This window comes from Struthio camelus, chromosome 16, assembly GCF_040807025.1.
Source record: "Struthio camelus isolate bStrCam1 chromosome 16, bStrCam1.hap1, whole genome shotgun sequence".
Taxonomy (NCBI): Eukaryota; Metazoa; Chordata; class Aves; order Struthioniformes; family Struthionidae; genus Struthio; species Struthio camelus.
In genome coordinates, this window is record NC_090957.1 from 21,769,198 (window position 1) to 21,788,437 (window position 19,240).

The 19,240-nt window shown below is 61.1% G+C and overlaps 1 protein-coding gene across 8 annotated transcripts in view; it reads left to right on the plus strand.

The window, feature by feature from the left end:
- Positions 1 to 19,240, plus strand: part of RAP1GAP2 (RAP1 GTPase activating protein 2) — a 71,000-nt gene continuing 51,760 nt past the window's right edge. The window contains exons 1-3 of one of the 8 annotated variants that reach the window (XM_068909882.1): positions 1 to 107; positions 2,493 to 2,609; positions 18,604 to 18,639. In XM_068909882.1, coding sequence (XP_068765983.1) covers positions 58 to 107; positions 2,493 to 2,609; positions 18,604 to 18,639 — 203 coding nt within the window. In that variant the 5' untranslated portion in view covers positions 1 to 57. The other 7 variants (XM_068909887.1, XM_068909885.1, XM_068909886.1 and 4 more) reach the window with 7 other exon arrangements.

Below are 19,240 nucleotides of genomic sequence, written 5' to 3' on the forward strand. Positions count from 1 at the left end.
GGCTCCGGCAGCAGCAGCCCCGGCAGCAGCCCCATCGCCGGCCCCGGCCGCGGCAGCATGGCCTCGGGGAAGGCGGCGGGCGAGCGGCGGTGGGAGCTGGTGCGCTGGTGAGCGCGGCCGGGGGCCGGGGGCGCCGGGGGGCAGCGGCTGTGCCGGGTCCCGGCGGGGCCCCGGGAGGTGGGGGGTGTCCCAGCGGTGCCCCAGGAGAGCGGCGGGACAGGGGAGGGTCGGGGGTCCCGGCCGGGGGCTGCAGATGTTCAGAGGTCGGGGTGGGGGGGCTGCAAGTTTTGTGCGCTGGCTGCGCCCGACCTGGCGGCCTGGGGACCGTCCCGCTGCCGAGAGGGGACGAGCCGAAGAGGGGGCTCCGGGCCGGCGCCTGGGCGGGCTCCTGGCGTTTCGGGGTCCGAGCTCCGGCACCCCCGGGCCTCCGGGACGCCCCGCGCGGGGCATGTCAGCAGCGCGGGGCCGGCTGCCGCGCTGGGAAGGGCACCGGCCCCACGCAGGGAAAGGGCACTCAAGCATCGCTGCTGCCTCAGCCGGGATCTTCGGCACTCGGGATGCAGCAGAGGCAGAGGAGGGTCAGGAGATCTGCTTTGGCCAGATCCTGGAGACTTCCCGTTACCAAGAAATCATCCCCTGGAGAAGGGGGGGTCAGCAGCGTCTTAGTGCCGTGGGCCCCGGGTCCCGGTGTTGTAGCTGGCAAGTCTCAGGGACACGCACGGGATGTCCTGGAGGCACGCGGCGGTCCGCGGGCGTGAAGGGCTGCGGAGGCTGAGACCGCACCAGACTTTGGCGCACGAGTAACTGCTTACTGCTGCGGGCAGCGAAGGGAGCAGCTGGGCCAGGCTGACGTGGGAAACATGCTCTCTCTGTATTTTTAATTTTTAATTGTGTAGTTTGTGACGTCCAAAGCGTGTGACTTTTGAGCAGGATGCGGTAGCAGTGCTGCGATGTGAATGGAATGACTTTCTGGGTTACAACCCCGCCGGGTTATGTAAGAGCTGGAGCCGGGCCCAGCGCTGGTGCCCGCGTCCCAGCGCCGGCCCAAGGTGAGCAGCAGAGCCGGGGCCGGGGCTGGGGCTGGGTCCTGCGGCCCGGCCCCGGGCAGGAGCTCTGGCAAGCGCGGCGTGAACGGCGTGAGTGCAAATCACCCGGGGGAGATTTTAAGCTTCTACTTTTTTCTATTTCTATTCCTTGCTAGTCCAGGACAGGTTTTTCATGCACGCTTAGCCTGGACAGTTGCAGCGCTGCTTGGCTTGGCTGTTCTGCCACCCCTGCTGCCCACCGCCTCCCTTCGGCCCGCCCGCCCGTCACCCGGCCGGGGCGGTGAGGGGGCACGCGGAGGGCCCTCTGCCTGCTTCCTACAGCAGCGCCGGTCGGAGGGAGAGTTTCTCTGCTGGGGAAACCCAGGGAGACTTTCCGGTTTACTTCTGCCCTCCCGGCGGGAGCAGCCGCGCCGGGAGCCGGCCCGGGGCGCCGGAGCGCGTCTCCCGGCGGGACCGCAGGCGCCTGGCCGGTGCGCCCAGGGCCCGGGCAGCGCCTTCCCTCCTCCCCCTGGGGCTCCGCTGCTGCTCCTGCTGCTGCTCACCCGGCTGCGGGCGTCCGCCCTGCCTCGGGGCCGCCCCGGGGCTGCGCCTCGCTCCTGCCCAGGGGAGCTCAGCCCCAGCTTCGGGGGGAGCGCGAGGTGTTGCTTTTCCAATGTCCTTTCCTCTCGGCTTCCTTTTTCCCCCGTTAACGGGCACCAGAAGGGAAATTACGGATGTGCGCAGGCGGGCGCAGCCAGCTCTGCGGGGCCTTCGGTAATTAATGCCTTGCTGGAGGAATTTCCTGTTCGGAGGAGGCGCGTGACGCGCAGGGGGTCGCTGGCCCCAGGTGCACGGCAGATTTCGTTCTGAGCGGTGGCGGCAGCGCGGTTGTGCACGTTGCGCTCGCCCGCTAAAGGCCACGGACTCCTTTAACCGAAGTAACGACCGTTGATTCATCCCTGGAATATCACCCGAAAAAGCCTCAGCGCCCGGCTGGGCGTTTGAAACGCCGTGAGAAGGACGTTAGCCAGGTCTCGGAGGCAGCAGCGGCGCTGAGGACGGCTCCGATGTTGGGGCGGGCGGCGGGCGGCGGGCGGCGGGGGACCCGGGCCCGTCCCTGCGCCCGCGGGGGCTGTGGGGCCGCCGCCACCGGGACGGTGCAGCGAGGGTCCGGCTGGCGGCCAGGGCTGCCCCGAGCTCGGGCCGGGAACGCCTCGGGAGGCTCGGCGGGCCGCCCGGGACCCGGCCCCGCGCGCGTCTCCCGCCGCAGGGATTTGCAGCTTTTCTGTAGCCTCCTGCCACAAATCTGTGACTTTCCCTCTTCCCTTGAAAAACGCGCTATGATCACTGTTTGACTCGCAACGCTGAACAGCGTTTCTGTGCCCGCCGCTCCCCGGGCCCTGCGTCTCCCTCTCCTGCCAGTGCCGCGCTGATAAATATTTCAGCCGTTCTCGCTGTTATTTTTAGGTACGTGAGAGAAGGCCGGTTTCGCATCGAGGAGAGGACGCTGACGGCTTTCCAGTGGCTGCACTCGCCCCAGCAGCACCGCATCGTCAGCCGGGCGGACCTGGGCTCGCCCAGCAGGTACGAAGGACGGTCCCTGGCGCGGGGCCGGCGCTCCTGCCGCCAGCTTTCCTGGTGCAGCCCCCGGGCCCGGCTGTCCCAGCTTCTGCCCTCCGGGGACTGCCGAGCCCCTTGGTTCCCGTTTTAAAGTAAGACCCTAGACCTAACGGTTGCAGCGAGGAGTAGGAAACACCACGCAAGTGACCCCCCTGGTTTAGAGAAGGGGAAACTACAAATTAACAGCTCCCTCCCCAAAATTTTCTTTCTAAAAATCTCATGCTTTTTGGCCAGTCCCATAGCCTTTGGAGGACCCGTTTTATGTATGTGACACACATGAGATTTATGCTAAAAACAAATTAGGAGCCAGAGGCTGCACCACGATTTCGTTCAGCGCTTAAACTCTTTCCAAGCTCATTGAGAACATGTCTTGCAGCCACGTCTCGGGCACGCGTCGCGGCTCTTTTTGCCTGTGATGCATATGCATTGCTGTCGTTTCAGATCTGAGTGTTTTGCGATAAAACGTCATTAACATGAAAGCCTTGTGGGCCTCGAGAAACACATAGCGCGCTATCTATTTTCCTGCTTGTTAAGAGCATTGGATAAAAGAAAAGCCCCTGGGTAGCCACACGGCTAAAAGCTTTTCCCTCTTCATTTCAGCAGCAGTTTGGCTACAAGAGCCCTTAGGAGCCTTGAAGTATTTATCTCCCTGGGCTCGCACGGGCCAGAGCAGCAGACGGCGGAGGAGCAGCCGGGGAGCACGGCTCGGCCGCGCTGGCCCCGGCTGCGGCCGCAGCGGGTCTCGGCGCGGGCGGGAGGTGCCCCGCTCCCCGCTGCACGGGCCGCTGCGGCGATCCCTCAGCAAGGGCCCCCCTGCCACTGGCAGAGGCTTTTGAAAAAAGAATGAATTGCCACTCTGCTTATTAATTTTAGCTAATTTTTGCCAGTCGCTTGCGTTGATCTTGCTGTTGATGCACATATATCACAGAGAATGTGGGATTTAAATGCAGGTGACATAATCTGTAACGGAGGTTGAGTACCGCTGGAGTTAACGCCACAAGATTTACTTGATTTCCCAGGGGGCTGGGACGTCCCCCGGAGAAACCCGGGAGAGTCTGCAGAACAGCCGTGGCCGGTGGCAGCTGGCGCGTGCATCCCCGCCGAGGAAGGAAAAGCGATTTGAGAGCCGGGCGCGCAGAGCAGAGCGAGCGGGATGGGGGCTGACGGGGCACAGACAGGCAGCAGGCGCCGGCCGCGGAGCCGCGGGAACCGCAGCGACACTGCCCCGTCCCGCCGGCCCTGCCCGACCCCGCTGTGCCGGCGACGCTCCCCTCGCCTTTGGGCATCCGGAGGTCGGCCGGGCTGCTCCGGCACGCCGCCTCCCTCCCTCGCCCAGGGCTGGCCCGGAGCCCGCTTCGGAGAGACGCTTCCCAGCGCTGCATGCCCCCGGGGTGAACTCCTAATTTCCAGTCTGTGACGTTTCTTATGGAGTCAACTCACTGCTTATTTTAGGTCTTATGGAGTCAACTCACTGCTTATTTTGGGTCCCCACTGCTCTGTTTTTTTTTAAGAGGCTGCTGCATCTCTAGCTGCTGGCAGCTGCCGTGGCAGGGAGCATGTCCCGGCTCCGTGCCTGCCGCAGGGGCTCCCAGTGCGTCCACGTGCACGTGCCCGTCCCAGCCGTGCACGTGGCTCCTGGCGCTGTCGTGGATGCACCCCTCGAGCTGCTGTGCACGAGAGCGCCTGCTGCAAGCTTGCGGAGCGCAAAGCGCTGCACAGGTGAGTTATCTGCTGCTGAACGCAGTGGGTTTAAGAGACTCTTACTTAGGCAGAGGTTTCGGCTTGCCTGGCCTCTGTCCTGCAGGCTCCGGAAGGACAGGGCTGCCGGCAGCTACTGCTGCAGCTCAGCAAGTTGCCGCGTGTCTGGCCCTGACTCGAGCAACCCGTCGGTCCTGCCGGCCGCAGACCCCAGGGGCCCAGCCCCAGCGGGTAGCAGTCCTGGTCCCGTGTGAAGCAGGCTCACGATGCTGCAGCTTGGCCATCACGATACATTTTTTGCAGCGCTTTGTGCTGGGTCCTATACAAATATTAAGAAAAAGTCTTTTTAAGGGCGTGCCTACGTAAACCGGCGACGCAGAGCTCCTGGCTGCGCTCGGCCCGCGAAGCTGCGACAGGACGATGGTGGCCTTCGTCTCGGCAGCTGCTCTGGTGGGGCAGGCGTGAGTGAGAAGCTGCACCGGGAAGCGTGACCTGCTGTGAGCTCCTCGCACACTATTGATTTGAGCTTCCCTTAATAGGATAAAGCAGAAGTTTTGCCTGAATTTATGTAACAGTTAGTTCCAGGCAAAAAGCCCTGAAAGCAAGTGGAGATTATAAAATCCTTGAAGTCTAAGGTGGTAATAGCTGCCTTGTCTTGAAATCCTGGTCCCCCTTACTTCAAGGACATGCACAAGAACCATTCGTGACATTAGCGCTTTCTAGCGCCTAGAGGAGTCGGTGTCCTCCGGCTGCGGTTTAGCCCCTTCCTAACGCCAGAGACACAGCAACTCTCACACATAGCGTCGTGCTGAGTGCGACCGGGTAGGGATGAAACGCAGAAGGCTCGTATGAGCAGGAGCCCGCGTCGCTCCCTGTCCGAGTTGGGCTGGGTGATGGACGTGGATAGAAGCAGCTTTCCTTTCTTTGCGTGCGGGCAGTGGCACAGCGCAGCAAGAGGTCGGGTGAGTCACTGGGAGGACTAACGTAAGAGGTGTAGTATGTCCACCCACGTAAATGTGCACGTCGGTCCCACTTGAGAAGCATCTTACGGAAGAGCAAGAGCACAGACCCTGCTTCCTCTGGCTTGTCACACACCGGGTTGTAGGCTGCCGTGGTGCTCCCGCTCCCTCGGACGAAACGCCCGGCTCGGGAGCCGCAGGCGCCGTGCGCCTCTCGGGGCTCCCCGGCCCGGACGGCCTCTGCTTCGGCACTCCCCTCCCCGGTCTGGCGCCCAAACCCGGGGCAGGTCCAGGGGGTTTCTGTGGCTCCAGCTACACTTGCTCTTTGCAGCTTTGGTAAAACCATGCTTATTTTGTGCTAATGTGGGACTGCAGGTAACGGGATCAGTTTGTGGTATGGCTTAATCCCTGCATATCAGTTACTGCTAGACATTGTGACTCTGGTCTAACAGAACGCTGCAAAATCCCCGAACAATGTTTTCGTATCGCCCTTTTGTTTCCCTATTCCTCTAGCAGGGGAACGCTTTGAGTAACTCAGCCCAGCTCTGCTGCTCAAGAGCATCGCAGCGTTCCTGGCTATTGCATTTGCAATGCAGAGAAAAGCTAGATGCAAAATAGTGCTATGGTTTTTAAAAATTATATGCTTCTGATAAGCCTCGTTGATTGGTCTGGTAGCTGGGTGATGGGTCTTTCCAAGCCACCCGCGTATCGCTAGAGCGTCCTGTCAGACACCAGCAACGCGCCGAGACGGCCAGGCCGACGCGCTCCCGGGACAAGCGTCAGAGCCGCGTGCGTGGCAGAAATCGGTAACACGGAGGTTTATTGCCTCCATGCCTCCCTGAAAGGGAACAGCGTTGGTTTGACTAATTCTGTTTAGAAACCCACGGAGCAAAAAGGGTGCAGTTGTGTGAAGACCAGGCTGAGCGGCTCGGTCCGGGCCCATCCTTGACTCTGCCGGGTGACGGGGTGCTAGAGCTGTGGCAAAGGTCCTGCAGTTTAGAAGGGACGGTCCAGCTTGTCCCCGCTGGTGGGAACGGACGTTTCGCCTTTCATTTCAGCGGGTCCAGATTTTGGCCCTGGAGGCTTTGCTTTTGCCTCATCCCAGTCTGCATCTGTAATTCAGCTGTGACAGACCATCTACTGAAGGGCTCACATGCAAGACTAAAGTCTGTTTTCAAAACTGAATCCACAGAGTTTTGCTCCATTATCTAATTTATTTTTTTTTTACGTAACAGCCCTTCCTTTTAAATCCCCCCCCCCCCCCGGAAGGGGTAAGGGGTAAATCCTCGGCTTTTGCTGCTGGGCATTGCTCCAGAGCCGCTGCCGAGGTGCCCCCGGCGGGCGCCCGCCGCAGCCCTCGCCCAGCAGTTCGCCGTGCCTTGGCCCTGCTGCCTTCCCCTGCCCGGGCGGGGGCGCGGCGCGGCGGAGCCCCCCGCCCGGCGCCGCCGGAGCCCCTGGCGGGGGCGGCCGCCCCCCAGCCCGGCCCGGCCGGGAGCCCGCGGCGCTCCGCAGCGCTCCGCCGGCGCGCGGTCTTCGCCATCGGCAGCGCGCAAGCCGCAGCTCGGCTGCGGGGCTCCGGGGGCTGGGAAATTACGTCGCTCCGCGTTCATCCAGCGCTGATGTAAGCGCTAATCCTGCGGAGAGAGACCAGCGAGGAAGTCGAGGTAAGACGCTTCTGAGCCTTGCTGAATCTGAGCCGCAGTCACAACGTATAGCAGCGTTTAAATAGCGTGCGGGGACGGGAACGTAAATACACAGGGTAAGCCTTTGACAAAGGGTATCTGAGGTCCGTGTTTGTCCTTGTTTCTATCCCGGACAGGCTTGTCTGGCTGTAAAGGCGAGGCACAGCGCGGGGATCTATTGTTGAGACGCTTCACAGTTCCCGTTTTCTGTCTGTGCTGCAATGTGCAGCGGCCGCTCAGGGCATGTCGGAGGCGCTGGGCAGGGGACTATCCTTCCATGGGGGACGGCGAGCCGTGTGCCGGCGTGCCACAACGCCTGGGAGCGGCGCTGGCCGCCGCCGGCACGAAAAATGGAAAATTCAAAGGAGGCAACTTCAGCAGGAGCCGTGAGGGCTCCGCGCCGGCGTGTCTCGGCGGAGCGCCCGGCTCTGAGCCGGCGCCGTCGGCAGGGCGCCGCGCTCGCAGAGGGGCAGCCCCCAGCTTTCTGCATCTGACCCAAACAGGGCATGGGAAAGGCTCCCTGGGGCCGTGTCCCTTTGCTGCCTGCGGGAGCCAGGCTGCCGCGCTGCTGCCCGCGGGGTGCTGGTGTCCGCGGGGTGCAGGTGTCCGCGGGGTGCAGGTGTCCGCGGGGTGCTGGTGTCCGCGGGGTGCAGGTGTCCGCGGGCTGCAGGTGTCCGCGGGGTGCTGGTGTCCGCGGGGTGCAGGTGTCCGCGGGGTGCAGGTGTCCGCGGGGTGCAGGAATCTGTGGGGTGCAGGTGTCTGCGGGGTGCTGGTGTCCACGGGGTGCTGGTGTCCGCGGGGTGCTGGTGTCCGCGGGGTGCAGGTGTCCGCGGGGTGCAGGAATCTGTGGGGTGCAGGTGTCTGCGGGGTGCTGGTGTCCACGGGGTGCAGGTGTCTGTGGGGTGCAGGAATCTGTGGGGTGCAGGTGTCTGCGGGGTGCTGGTGTCCACGGGGTGCTGGTGTCCGTGGGGTGCAGGTGTCTGCGGGGTGCAGGTGTCCGCGGGGTGCAGGTGTCCATGGGATGCTGGTGTCCGCGGGGTGCTGGTGACCGCGGGGTGCAGGTGTTCGTGGGGTGCTGGGCGCTGGTGTCTGTGGGGTGCTGGGCGCTGGTGTCTGCAGGGCGCTGGTGTCTGCGGGGTGCTGGTGTCTGAGGGGCGCTGGTGTCTGCGGGGCGCTGCGTGCTGGTGTCTGCGGGGTGCTGGTGTCTGCAGGGCGCTGGTGTCCACGGGCTGCTGGGCGTTGGTGACCACGGGGTGCTGGTGACCGTGGGGTGCAGGTGTCTGGGGGCCTCACCTTGCGCCCGCGCTGGGCTCCGCTCCTTCGGTTAACGCTGCTTGTTTTAGCATCGCAAGGGGCATCATATCTGTCCGCCTGGCACAATTTGCTGAGGGCTGGCACCAAGCCAGGGAGTCTAAATTCAGATTCAGCGAGAAGCGTGATTCCCAGCAGCAAACTCGGTCTTTGCATGTAGCGGGTTTAACAGATATTTCTTTCTCCCTTTGCTGTTGATTCCTCCCAAAGGGCAGCTCATGATAACGAAATCATTAACACCACTCTTCTTCTGTGCTGATATGTGTTTTATCGATTCCTTTTTTGTTTTATCGCTTCCTTTTTTATGGCTAAGTCTCTCTGCACGGTAGCAGGGTCCGAGGGCTGCCGGGGGCCCCTCTGCTCCTGCTCCCCCCGCGCACCTGGGGTCGGACTGCGCTGTTTGTCATTGCTGGCATTGGGGCTTCAACAGCAACATTACGAAAAGAACATTTTTCTAAGAGCTAAAACCACACCAGTCTCCCCAGACCTCCTTCCAGTTTCATGGGGGAAGATGAATCCCTGCTTAGACTTAACATCTGCCTCCGAGTCGGATGCCAAACCAGAAAGAGCTGTTCCTTAATTCTCATTTGAATGTAGCACAGATCTTGCTTTTATACCCAAATGGTGTGAAATACAGGTGATAACAGCAGATGTAGTGAGGTTTCGAAAAGCCTGAGTCAAAATCTTGTGTCTTGTTTGCAAAATTTAGATGAAACCGCATGCAGATTTGGCCTTGACTCTGAACACTGATCCCTGCCGAAGTCGAACCCCGAGCCAGCACATCTTAGCTTCAATCCTGTCTTAACCACGCGCTCGTGGCGCCTCGGAGAGCAGAGCGGGTGGGATCTCATAACACTGCAAATGATGCAGAAAAGCCACCGTGAGTCAAGGGTGCGAGGGCACGTGCTGGTCCATCGGGCCGGGCTCGCTGCTACGGCGGGCACCAGCTCCTGCGCTGTCCTGCTAAACGCGCCGCGCTGCCGTCGCGCCTTCTCCCCTCTGCTTCTGTTACGGGGAGCCGGTCCAGAAAACGGGCTAAGGATTAGAAACCTCCTCTTTTCCAGCCAGAGCGTATTCAGCTCCATCTAGTGCCCATCCTTCCCCCACCCTGTTTTTCCAGCCTTGGTTTTTAGTTTAAACAGTGCTTTTTCTTTCTCGGTGCCCCCCACCCCGGCCCAGCTGCTTCACAGGTGGCAGCCACGTCCCTCCCCGTGCTCGCCATGCAAACTGGGCCAAACTGCCCTTTTCGCTGCGTGCGGGGGCCGGGCCGCGGTGCAGGCCGAGCGCCGATGTGCAGGTAGCCATGGCGACGGCCCCAGGAGCGGAGCGGGGCCGGCGCGCGGTGCTGCACGGTGCTGTGCTGTGCCGCGCCGCGCCGCGCCGGCCGCTGCTGCAGCGGGGTCCTGCGCCCGCGGGCACCCCTTCCCCTGTGCACGCCCCCTCTTCTTGCAGAGCACGCGGCCTTTCAGAGCATATCAGTCTGTCTGTCCGTCTTAAATATATCCTATCGTATTATATATATGTGTGTGCACAGACAGATAGGTCTGTAGAGCGTTTCCTCCGGATCCTCAGGAGCAGCCCCGCGTGCAGAGCCAGCGACTCCCAGCATCCCCCAGCCGGCCTGGCATGGGCAGGGATGCTGAGGTTGGAGGAAGCGTGGGAAACGCAGGAAAATCGAGGTGCTTGAGCAGGTTCTTCCTAAAGAGGACGTTTCTCTAGAGAATTTCAGCACGCTGCAGCTCTAAGACGGATGGGCCTGAGAAAACAAGGAGCTCTGTACATTTAATTTAAGAGTTTCAAATTCATAGTGAACTAAGAATAATTTAATGAGAGACTGGAAGTCTCCGTGATGCCTTTATCTCCATAGCACTGTGGCCAGAAATGACCCCTGTGCCTCTGCAGCGGGATGCTGGGAGAGGCTGGCTGCCCACAGGGTCCTGGGCAGGCGGTGCCTCCCCAAAAACGGGACCGCTGGGGGCATCTCACAGTGCCGAAAGGTGCTCAGACTCTGCAAACCAAGTTACCGGTTCGAGGCCAGAGGAAGGCAGCCGGAGGCAGCACCTGCGAGCTGGCCCGGGAAGGCTGGCTTTCGTGGGGAGCGGCTGCTCAAGGCGTCGGGCGTCTTGCTTCGCTTCTCTTCTGCAGTGTCACGGAGGGGAGAAAACACCTCTGGAAGTATTCCAGGTACTCAGCCAGAATTAACGCGGACACCATTTCCCTTTGCTTTGTACGTCGAGGCTGACAATATGCACGGCGCGTTCTTCTTGCTGGGACAAAATCTAATATTTCCGGGTGCCCACAACCTTCCTTAGGCTCATAATAGAAAGACGAATACCCTCGGTGTGCCGCACATGGGGTCGAAACGCTAATGATGCGATCGGTCTCTCCTGGCCCGAGCAGCAAAGGGAGGCGCTACGCGGCCCTTCCTGGGCAGCAGTTCGCCCCGGCGCCTGGGCTGTTTGCTGCTGCGGAGACGGCCAGACAGCAGCGGCGTTCCTCTCCTCCTCGGCACGCTTCGTGCGCGCACCGCGGGCAGAGGCGGCGCTGCGGGGATGGGGCCAGCCCCGGCCAGGGCTCGCTCCCGTCTTGGCTCCTGGACGCAGCAGCTCAGAGCTGGTGAAAATTTCTGCTTCTGCACAAATCGCTGCTCTGTCCCAGGAGGCCGTAGCTGGCCGTCGAACCGGCCTCTGCGCAGCCCCGCTGGGTCTGAAGCAGCAGGTGCAGTTTGCACCGGCTTTGCCGAGAAGCAGCCGGTGCTGCAGGGGGCTGGGAACGAGCCTCGGCTGGGCGCCCGCCCGCACTCCTGCGCAGCCTGGGGCCGAGGGCGGCTCTGACGCCGGGAGCGCACCAGCACCGCGGGGACCGGGGCAGGCGGCCGTCCGCGGTCCTGCCCCAGACCCGTCCTGTGCCCAAGGTGGGCAGGATGCGCTGCATGTGCCCAAAGCGTGCCGTGACCGCGGTGCACCTGCACCAAGCATGCATGCACACCCAAAGCGTGCCGTGACCGCGGTGTGCCTGCACCAAGCGTGCTGTGACCACAGAGCGCTCTCGCTCAGCCGGCCCCAGGGCTGGCTAGTCCCAGCCTGCCCTGGCACAGGATGATTTACCTGCCGTAGAAAATGTGCATGGCCGGGTTTTCACCCCATTTCTTGGTAGTGCATCTGCAGTAGGTTCATTAGCACAGACCTGTGCAAGCTGCAGTGCCTACTAGAGTGTCATGATAAATAGTAATATTCAACGCACTGGGGAAACAGTCTGTGCGCTTTGCTCCACAAACGCTGCTCTTGGAGCAGCAGGCTCCAGATGCCTCTTCTCGATGAATTTTTTTCAGCTATGTCTGGTGAGAACCCAGCTGGTGCTGAGCAACCCTCCGAGCTGCTCCTGCAGCATGCCTCAGCCCACCGCTTCTCTCCTCGCCTCCCTCGCTCCCGAATCCACGTGGGGGCTTGGAAATCATCTTCTGGGCCAGCACCGAGCTTCGGCGGATCGAGGAAACACCTGATCTTCCTTTCGCCTCCCGAGCCGCAGTCTCCGCAGCGGTGCGGGTGCTCAGACCCCTCCGGGCGGTCCTGCACGGCCCCGCTGGCCTCCGCAGCTCTGCGCTGCAGCGCAGCACGGCCCGGATGCCACTCCGGGGAGGGCGCGAGAGGGTCGAGGCTGTGCAGGACCCGGCCCAGGGCCTCGGGGCGGGAGCAACGCCTGCGCGCGGGGCTGCGCGTCGGCCGCCAACGCCTGCGTCACGGCGCGCTGCGGCCTCCGCTGCTGCAGGAAACCGCACGCGCAGCCTGCAGCCGGGAGACAGCCGCTGCCCGGCAGGAAGGGCGCCCTCGGGCTCTCGTGGCCTCTGCGCTCTTTGGCTGTGCCTGGGCCTGTCCTGCCTTGCACAGCCCTCGAGGCACCCCCGTTTCAAGGGTCTCCCTGAGAGCTGCAGATGCAGCGTTGGGAACGGTCGGGACGGAGGCGGCCGCGGAGCCGGGGTGCGCGGGAGCGGGGCGCCGGGCGGGCGAGCTGTCCCTGCGGCAGGGCCGGCTCGCGGCGCCGTGGCAGCGCCGCGCAGGACCGTCTGGGGCAGCGTGCAGCTCCGGCACAGCAGTAGCTCGTGTTCCCCTTTGCCAGCAAAACCCCAGCCCGGCAGTTTGTGCTCATTAAGCTTTAATGCCACGCAGTCGTCAGCGCGCTGTTATCGCTGCAGCCCGTCTCCCCTCCCCTTCCCACCACTTGGTCGCGGTCGCTCGGGATGGTGCGGTGGAGCCGTGGGAAACGCAGGCGTCTCGCGGCCGCTCTTCCCGCGGGACGTCGGCGGCGCGGAGCCGACAGCGCCCGCTGCCTGCCCCGGGTAGCGCCGGCGCCTGCTGCGCCAGCAGGGCTCCATCACAGTAATTTGCTCGTTAAGGCGGCGAGCGGCTGCCTCCAGCTGGGGAGCACCACCCTCGGGCTGTTTTTAAAGCCGGGTGCCAGGGTAGGGGCTGGTTTGCTGGGTGAAGCCTGTGGAGCAGGGCAGAGCAGACCTGGCTGCAGCAGTAAGTCACGGTGGTGTGCTCTCCTGTCCTTGTTGGACACCCTGGGGAAATTTTAATTTCATCCTTGCAGATGGTGCCATGGAGGCATCTTTCTCCAGGTGTTTGTTTCTGCGTGCTGCCTGCCTGTGATTTGGCTGTGTCTGCTCTGAAGGGAGAAGGGCTTTTTTTTCCCCTTTCAATTTTGAGCCCAACTGTGTGAAATACCTTGGAGGGAAGAGGCAAAGCAAGGAAATGTCATTGCAGACAAACTATTTCTGGATGTGTTCGTGTGCAGGCAAGCTGGCTGTGGGCAGGCACTCTGCAGCAGCTTGTCCCTGGTGGGACGGTGTTGCCGGCTTCATCCCAGAAGCGGTGGCATTGCTACAGGCCTTGTTTCAAGCATGTTGGTAGTGTTATGCTGGGGAAAGAGAAGTGCTTATGGGTCTGATGTGATGCCCACCGGAACACAGAGCCCTCACAGACCTCTAGGGGATTTGAATCAGGCTGTCAGTGTAATTTTAAGCTTGTCTTGGTTCAGGTGCTATTTTTCATGTCTCTATGGGAACTGCAATTGAAGTGGGACTCTGGTGTCCAGGGCGTGTATGACCTAGAAAGAGGTGGTCTCTGTCCCTGGAGACCTTAGGTCCTACAGAGGTCCTGCCGATGGACCTGTCCTTGCTGGCGTGCCCTCCTTGGGGTGGCCTGGCCAGGAGAGCCTTGCTTCTGTGCCCAGCCAGGGGCTGTGGGGGACATGGGCTCCCCCAGAAATGTCAGTGCAGTGGTTGCAGATTACTGTGGGCTCCTGCCTGCTGGGCCTTCTGCACAGTGGGAAATTGTTATCATTATTTCATCAAGATCCAGCCTTTCTGGCCTTTGAAATCAAGGGGGGAGATATTAGATCATTCTCATTTCCTTGGAAGAACTGTCATGCAAACAGGATGTAATGAAGACCTTCCAGAGTAATTGTGACCTACTGGTTATAATAGCCTGTAATTAAAGGGGTATTTGATGACTGGCTAATTCAAGCAGCGTTCCTGAGAGCACCAAGATGCGTGGAGAGCCTTGCCCAGGGGCTGTGCATGCTGCAGGAGTCTTAAACCATTCTCTGGTCCCTTCTTTTTAGGTGGTTCCCCTCAATACTAGGAAAGCCCCAGGACACTGTTCCTCCTCCAGTTGCTCGTACGGCTCAGCCCCGTGTCCTGAGGCAACGTGCTACGGTGCTGGAGCAATGGTGATGAGCAAATACCATCAGTGCTCCTGCGCAGGTGCCCCCAGGCTGCAGCTCCCTGGGGCAGTCACAGCTGCTGTGGGCTGCACAGCTCTTGCTGGGCTGGGGCCAGCCTCCGGGTGACCTGATCGTGGTCCCTCGCTGTAATCCCCTTCAGTGCTGTTTAAATGTTGGCTCCAGCTGCTCTGAGTCAGTAAGTTCACGGAAGGACTGAAGTGGCAGGGTGAGATGAAATAATTGATGCTTACAGCACTGCGAGAGTTAATTTTATAAGCGAAGGGCTGGCTGTTTTCCTTTCTACTCTCCAGACAGTTTCTGGGGTGCTGCCAACCATAGCTGGATGCTTCCCATTGCTTGCACTTGTCTCCAGACCGTCCAGCCTGGTGGTTTCTCTCTGCTGGGAACTTGTCTTGGCAGCAACGGTGCCGGAGCCGCGCAGCGGAGCGTGGCCTGCGGCCCTGCCGGGCGCATCCGCGTGGGGAAGCTCCCTGCTCTTGTTTTCAGCTGTGCAAATCACAGGCAGCTACGTCAAGCTGGGCAAAAATCAATGGGTATAAGTGCACGGGAGATGAGGTGACCTAGGGGAAGAGTGAAGTGAGAGGATAACACCACACTGCTGTTGCTGTGAAAGGTTTAATGCGAAGCATGCAGGCTAGAGACAAATTTGCTCCAAGCAAATGTTTGCTCCATATATTTAATGGTACCTGAATTATGGCTTTCAAGCCAGCAGCATGTTTTGTATTTTTTAAAGAATGTTTTTAAGAGATCCAAAATGCAGAGGATTTCCAAGATATTTCATCCCTTTAAGGAGAGGTTACTGGGGGCAGGAGAGTGGGAGATGAAATAGTTGGGTTTCAGTCAGTTTTTTCCTGGGCTTCAATGACTTCTCCCCCTGAACCCTGCTTTTCTTTTCCCCTCTTCCAGGCATCAGACAGACTCCACGTGTCTTTTAATCTAAAGCTTTGGGGCATTTAGATTAGTATCTGACTTCTACAAGAGCTGAGCGCTGGGTTAAGAGCTGCTTTAAGTCACATATGTGCTGGACTGTGGAGTCTGGGGGAAATTTTCTATGTGTGTCAGGGATAATCAAATATAATAATAATCAGGTAGCGTAAGTATGAGGCCTTGGCCCTTGGAAGCTTTCTGATGGCTTTCAAGCTGCTGAGGTTTCTGGAAATGTGGTTTAAGTTTCTAAATATCTTAAGTGCTTTGGATGATGAGCCCTGGGGACCTGGCGATTTATGGGCTTTCATACCCACTAGAGGTTAGCGTTTACATTTAAATGGACTTTTGAAATGGGGTTAGTGAAGGGCTGAGCGCGTTTTTCAGCAAGGGCCAGGCTGCAGATGGGCGCCTCTGGTCCGCTGAGCGGGGAAGAGGATCCCGAGGTGAGAAAACCGAAGCAGCAGCGGCCGCGTGGCGGGTGGGCCGGGGCGATGCCGTGGCGGGAGCGAGGCGCGGGCCCTCGCCGGCGAGGGGGAGCGGGTGGCCGGGGAGCTCTTCTCCCGAGGAAACCGGGCCGATGGCGTCCTTGCCTGCGGGGTTTCCCACGAAACCCCGCCGGGGGCCGGTCGCAGCTGCGCTGGGCCGCTTGCTGCCGGCGAGCATCCAGCCCGACGCGAGTGCAGCCGCGCCGTCCCTCGCACCCGGTCGGGGGCTGCGGGGGGACCCGGCGGCGCGGGCTGGGCGGGCGCCAGCCGCCCGGTGCTGCCTGCCTGCCTCGGACGGGGCGCACCGCTCCTGCCGTTAGGAGAAACACGATGTTTGCCGCAAAGGGTTGCGAAAAGCCCGAGCTGGGGGCGGGGGAGGGAGAAAAAAAGGAAATGACCCCCCCCCCCCCCCGGTGTGCGCGGCCGCGCACCCGCTCCTGCGCGAGGCACTCGCGGCTCCGGCTCCGGCTCCGGCGGCGGCTTCCTCCGGCGCCGGGCGCTGCCGATCCCGCGGGCCCGGGGCCGGCCCGGCCCCCGCCGGCCCCCACCATGTTCCAGCGGAAGCGCAGCGTCTCCTTCGGCGGCTACGGCTGGTGGGTAACCGCTGCTCCCGTCCCGCTTCGCTCCGCGCCCGGAGCCCTCCTTCCCCTTGGGCTGCTCTCCGCCCTGGGAGGGGGGTCCGCCGCCCGCCAGCCCCCCCGGCCCCTTGAGCGAGCCGAAGCGCCGGGGGCCGGGCGGGGGCTTCCCGCTGCCCCCCGCTCTGCCGCCGGCTCCTCCTCTGCCCGGGAAGCCGGGTGGAAATCCGTTGCCTGCCGGGTGTCGCCCGGTTTATCGCCGGGGCCGCTGGCGGTGCGCCCGGTTCTCGCTGCGCTCGTCACCCGTGCCGGCTTTGAGCGGGGCTGCGCGCTCCTGCTGCCCCCGCAGCCTGCGCTGACCTGTAAGGAACTCGTGCGAGAAAACGAGCCTTCTTCCCCGCTGCCCTTCCTGCCCTCCTTCCCCTCCCCGCTCTGTGCCGCTGCTGAGGCTCTTTCGCGCCCGTCCTCAGCCTGCGCCGCGTGTTTCGGACGGAGCCGCGGGCACGGGCGGAAGGACGAGCGGCTCCCCGCGCCGGCGGCTCTCCAGCTGAGCGCCTGAAACTTTTTGGGGTGGAAACGCTGAGCGCTTTGCGGGGAGGCGGCAAACCCGCCGGGAGTTTGGGCCGGCGCCCCGGGAGCTGGCCGCCCGGCGGGGGTTTCAACTGGCCGCTCCTTCTGGAAGGAGGGCGCCGGGCCGGGCCGCGGCGCCCCCACCCGCGGCGCCCCCACCCGCGGCGCCCCCACCCGCGGCGCACCCTTCCTGCGCGGCCGCCCTGGGTTTCGCGCGGCCCCGCCTCAGGAAGGGCAGTGCCGAGCAGGGCCTGGCTAAGCCCCTCACTTTAGTCATGCTGAAGATGTGGTTTTCCGAAGCAGAGGGTTTTTCTTGCTTTTTTTTTTTTTCCCTCCTTTATTCTGAAGCAAAATAACACCAACTGATTTTCTTCTCGTGCTTCCTTCCTGGTGAAACCCACTCGCTGCCGCTCTGCTGGTGTAGCGTGTGAACGTTTTGGTGCGGATACTTTGGGAGGTGGTTCACTTGCCCGCAACCCACTTCACACGTTTGCATCTATTAAAAAGTTTGCAACGGATTATTTTGCACCAAGGTGCCTTAACGCTCAGCTCAAATTAATGATCAACAAGCTCTGTGGACGGCCTTGTTAAATATTAAGTGGTAATAGTGGTGCCCTGAGCCTATTTTTAGGCACAGTCCCCTGCCCCGGCTCTGGGAACGGAGGGCAGGAGCAGGCTGGGGGCGTGGGAGCAGCGCGGGGCGCATCCTGCACCTGCATCTTGCACCCGCGCCCTGCACCCTGCTCCGGCCTCGGCTGCCGAGCGGAGCTGCGAGGAGCGGGGAAGCGCTGCTGCTGCCTGGTGGCCTTGGCTGTGATTGCACTGCAAAAAGAAATGGACTTTTTTCCTTTTTTTCGATGTGGGATTAATTCCATGTGGCAGAAACATAACATTTGCAATTAGTGCCGAAAGATATCATTTACATTTTGAGGCATTACAATGATTTGCATTAATTAATATGGTGTTAGCCATAATAATTCTGTGGAGATAGGCACTTATTAGCAGTGCCAAACAAATAAATGAACTAACTTGGGACCTTACTGCTGCGAGAACGGGACCGGGGCTGTGAGTTGCTCAGGCAGCTCTGCGCTCGTCTCATCTGCGGAGCCCAGGGCACTCGCAGGCGGCTGTAACAACAGCAAGCAAATACGCTGGGTTAAGTAAAAGGCAGCTTTATGGGGGGGGAGGAGGTGTCAAAGCACTGAAGGGATGAGCCTGAGGTTGCACAGCAAGGCAGCACCCCAGCCAGGTGTTAACATTTTGTCTTGCTACCTCTTTATTCCCTGCCGGCTGGACTGTGTTTCTCCAGGGGTGCAGTGTCAGGTTAGCGGTAGGACGGTCCTCGCGTGTCTGTTTTGTCACGGCTCTTTGCTCGAAGTAAGTACTTTGTGGGAGGCTTGGGAACAGCACTTTGGGAAGGGCCTGGACATGGACCAACGAGCTTGTTTTGAGTGTGATGGAAGAGCTGAACCCCTTGAGTAGAGCAAAGGGGGAAATAGAGGAAGAAGTTGACCGAGGGGAAAAAAGCCGTTGCGAGCGGATGGGCATGGTACCTCAGGTTCATCAAGCTTAAAGGGATGAAACCTGTCATTTGTGGGGGGAGTGAGATCTAGAGATCTCCCAGGGCTGAATCTTGGTCTATGCAAGCAGCATGTTGTGGTGCCCTAGCTTGACCTGAAGCAACTGTGAGCATGCCTGAAACCCTAAGGGAAGAGTGTCATCTTTGGGGGGCGGGGGGTTGGTTTAGTTTTGACCCAGGTTCATGTGCTCATGCTTTGATCTATTTTTAGCCTGGAGGTTCATATTAATTTGAACAGTAGTACAGTAAAGTTCAAGGAGGTGATCCTCGCGTCAGCCAGACGGTCAGCGCCTGCGGAGGGGGCTGCAGTCAGGTTGCCCAGCAGCCCCCCGTTACCCGAGCCACGAGGAAAGACAAACCTACGAGCGTCTCGCGAACCTAACCTGGGCGCACTGGTAACACGTTCTCTGTTCTGCTTTTCCCCCAGGATCGACAAGACGATGCTCGCCAGCCTGAAGATCAAGTAAGTGATTGCTTTTCCCTGTTACAAAGCCAGCTTCCTACGAAATGCTGGGCAGCGAGCAAGGCCCGCGAGCGGGGAGAGCGCTCTCCTACCAGCGAGGCGTCTCCCCGGTCTCGGCTCTGCGCGGCGGCTCGCGTGCTGTGGTCAGGCAGCGTTTCTCTCGATTTGGTACAACTTGGCTCGGTTGCGCCGTGTGAGTACTTGTGCATCAATCTCTGTTAAAAATAACCGTGCTAGCAGGGAAAGCGTGGCTCAGCCGAGCCTCGCTGCGCTCGCGTAGACGCCTGCGGCGGTGGGCGCGGGGAGCCCACGGGGTCCTGCCCGCCGCGCCGGGGCTCCGGTGTCCGACCCTCCACCCGGCTCCGCGCGGCTCGGGCCCGTGCCTGTTTCCCACGGGAAGGTGCCTGCTTTGCTCCTCGCTCTTCGGCGGTGCCTCGCTTTGGGTGAAGCCTGCAGGCATCGCCCCGGCAGCCCTGGTGGTGTTGGGCAGGGGCTTAGCTGTGACTCCTGGCGAGGTTCTGTTGGCGTCCAACGGTGTCGTTCTGGCTACTTGCCCCGCTCCTGCTCTAGCGTTGCTGGTGTCCGGTATCGCGTACCCTCT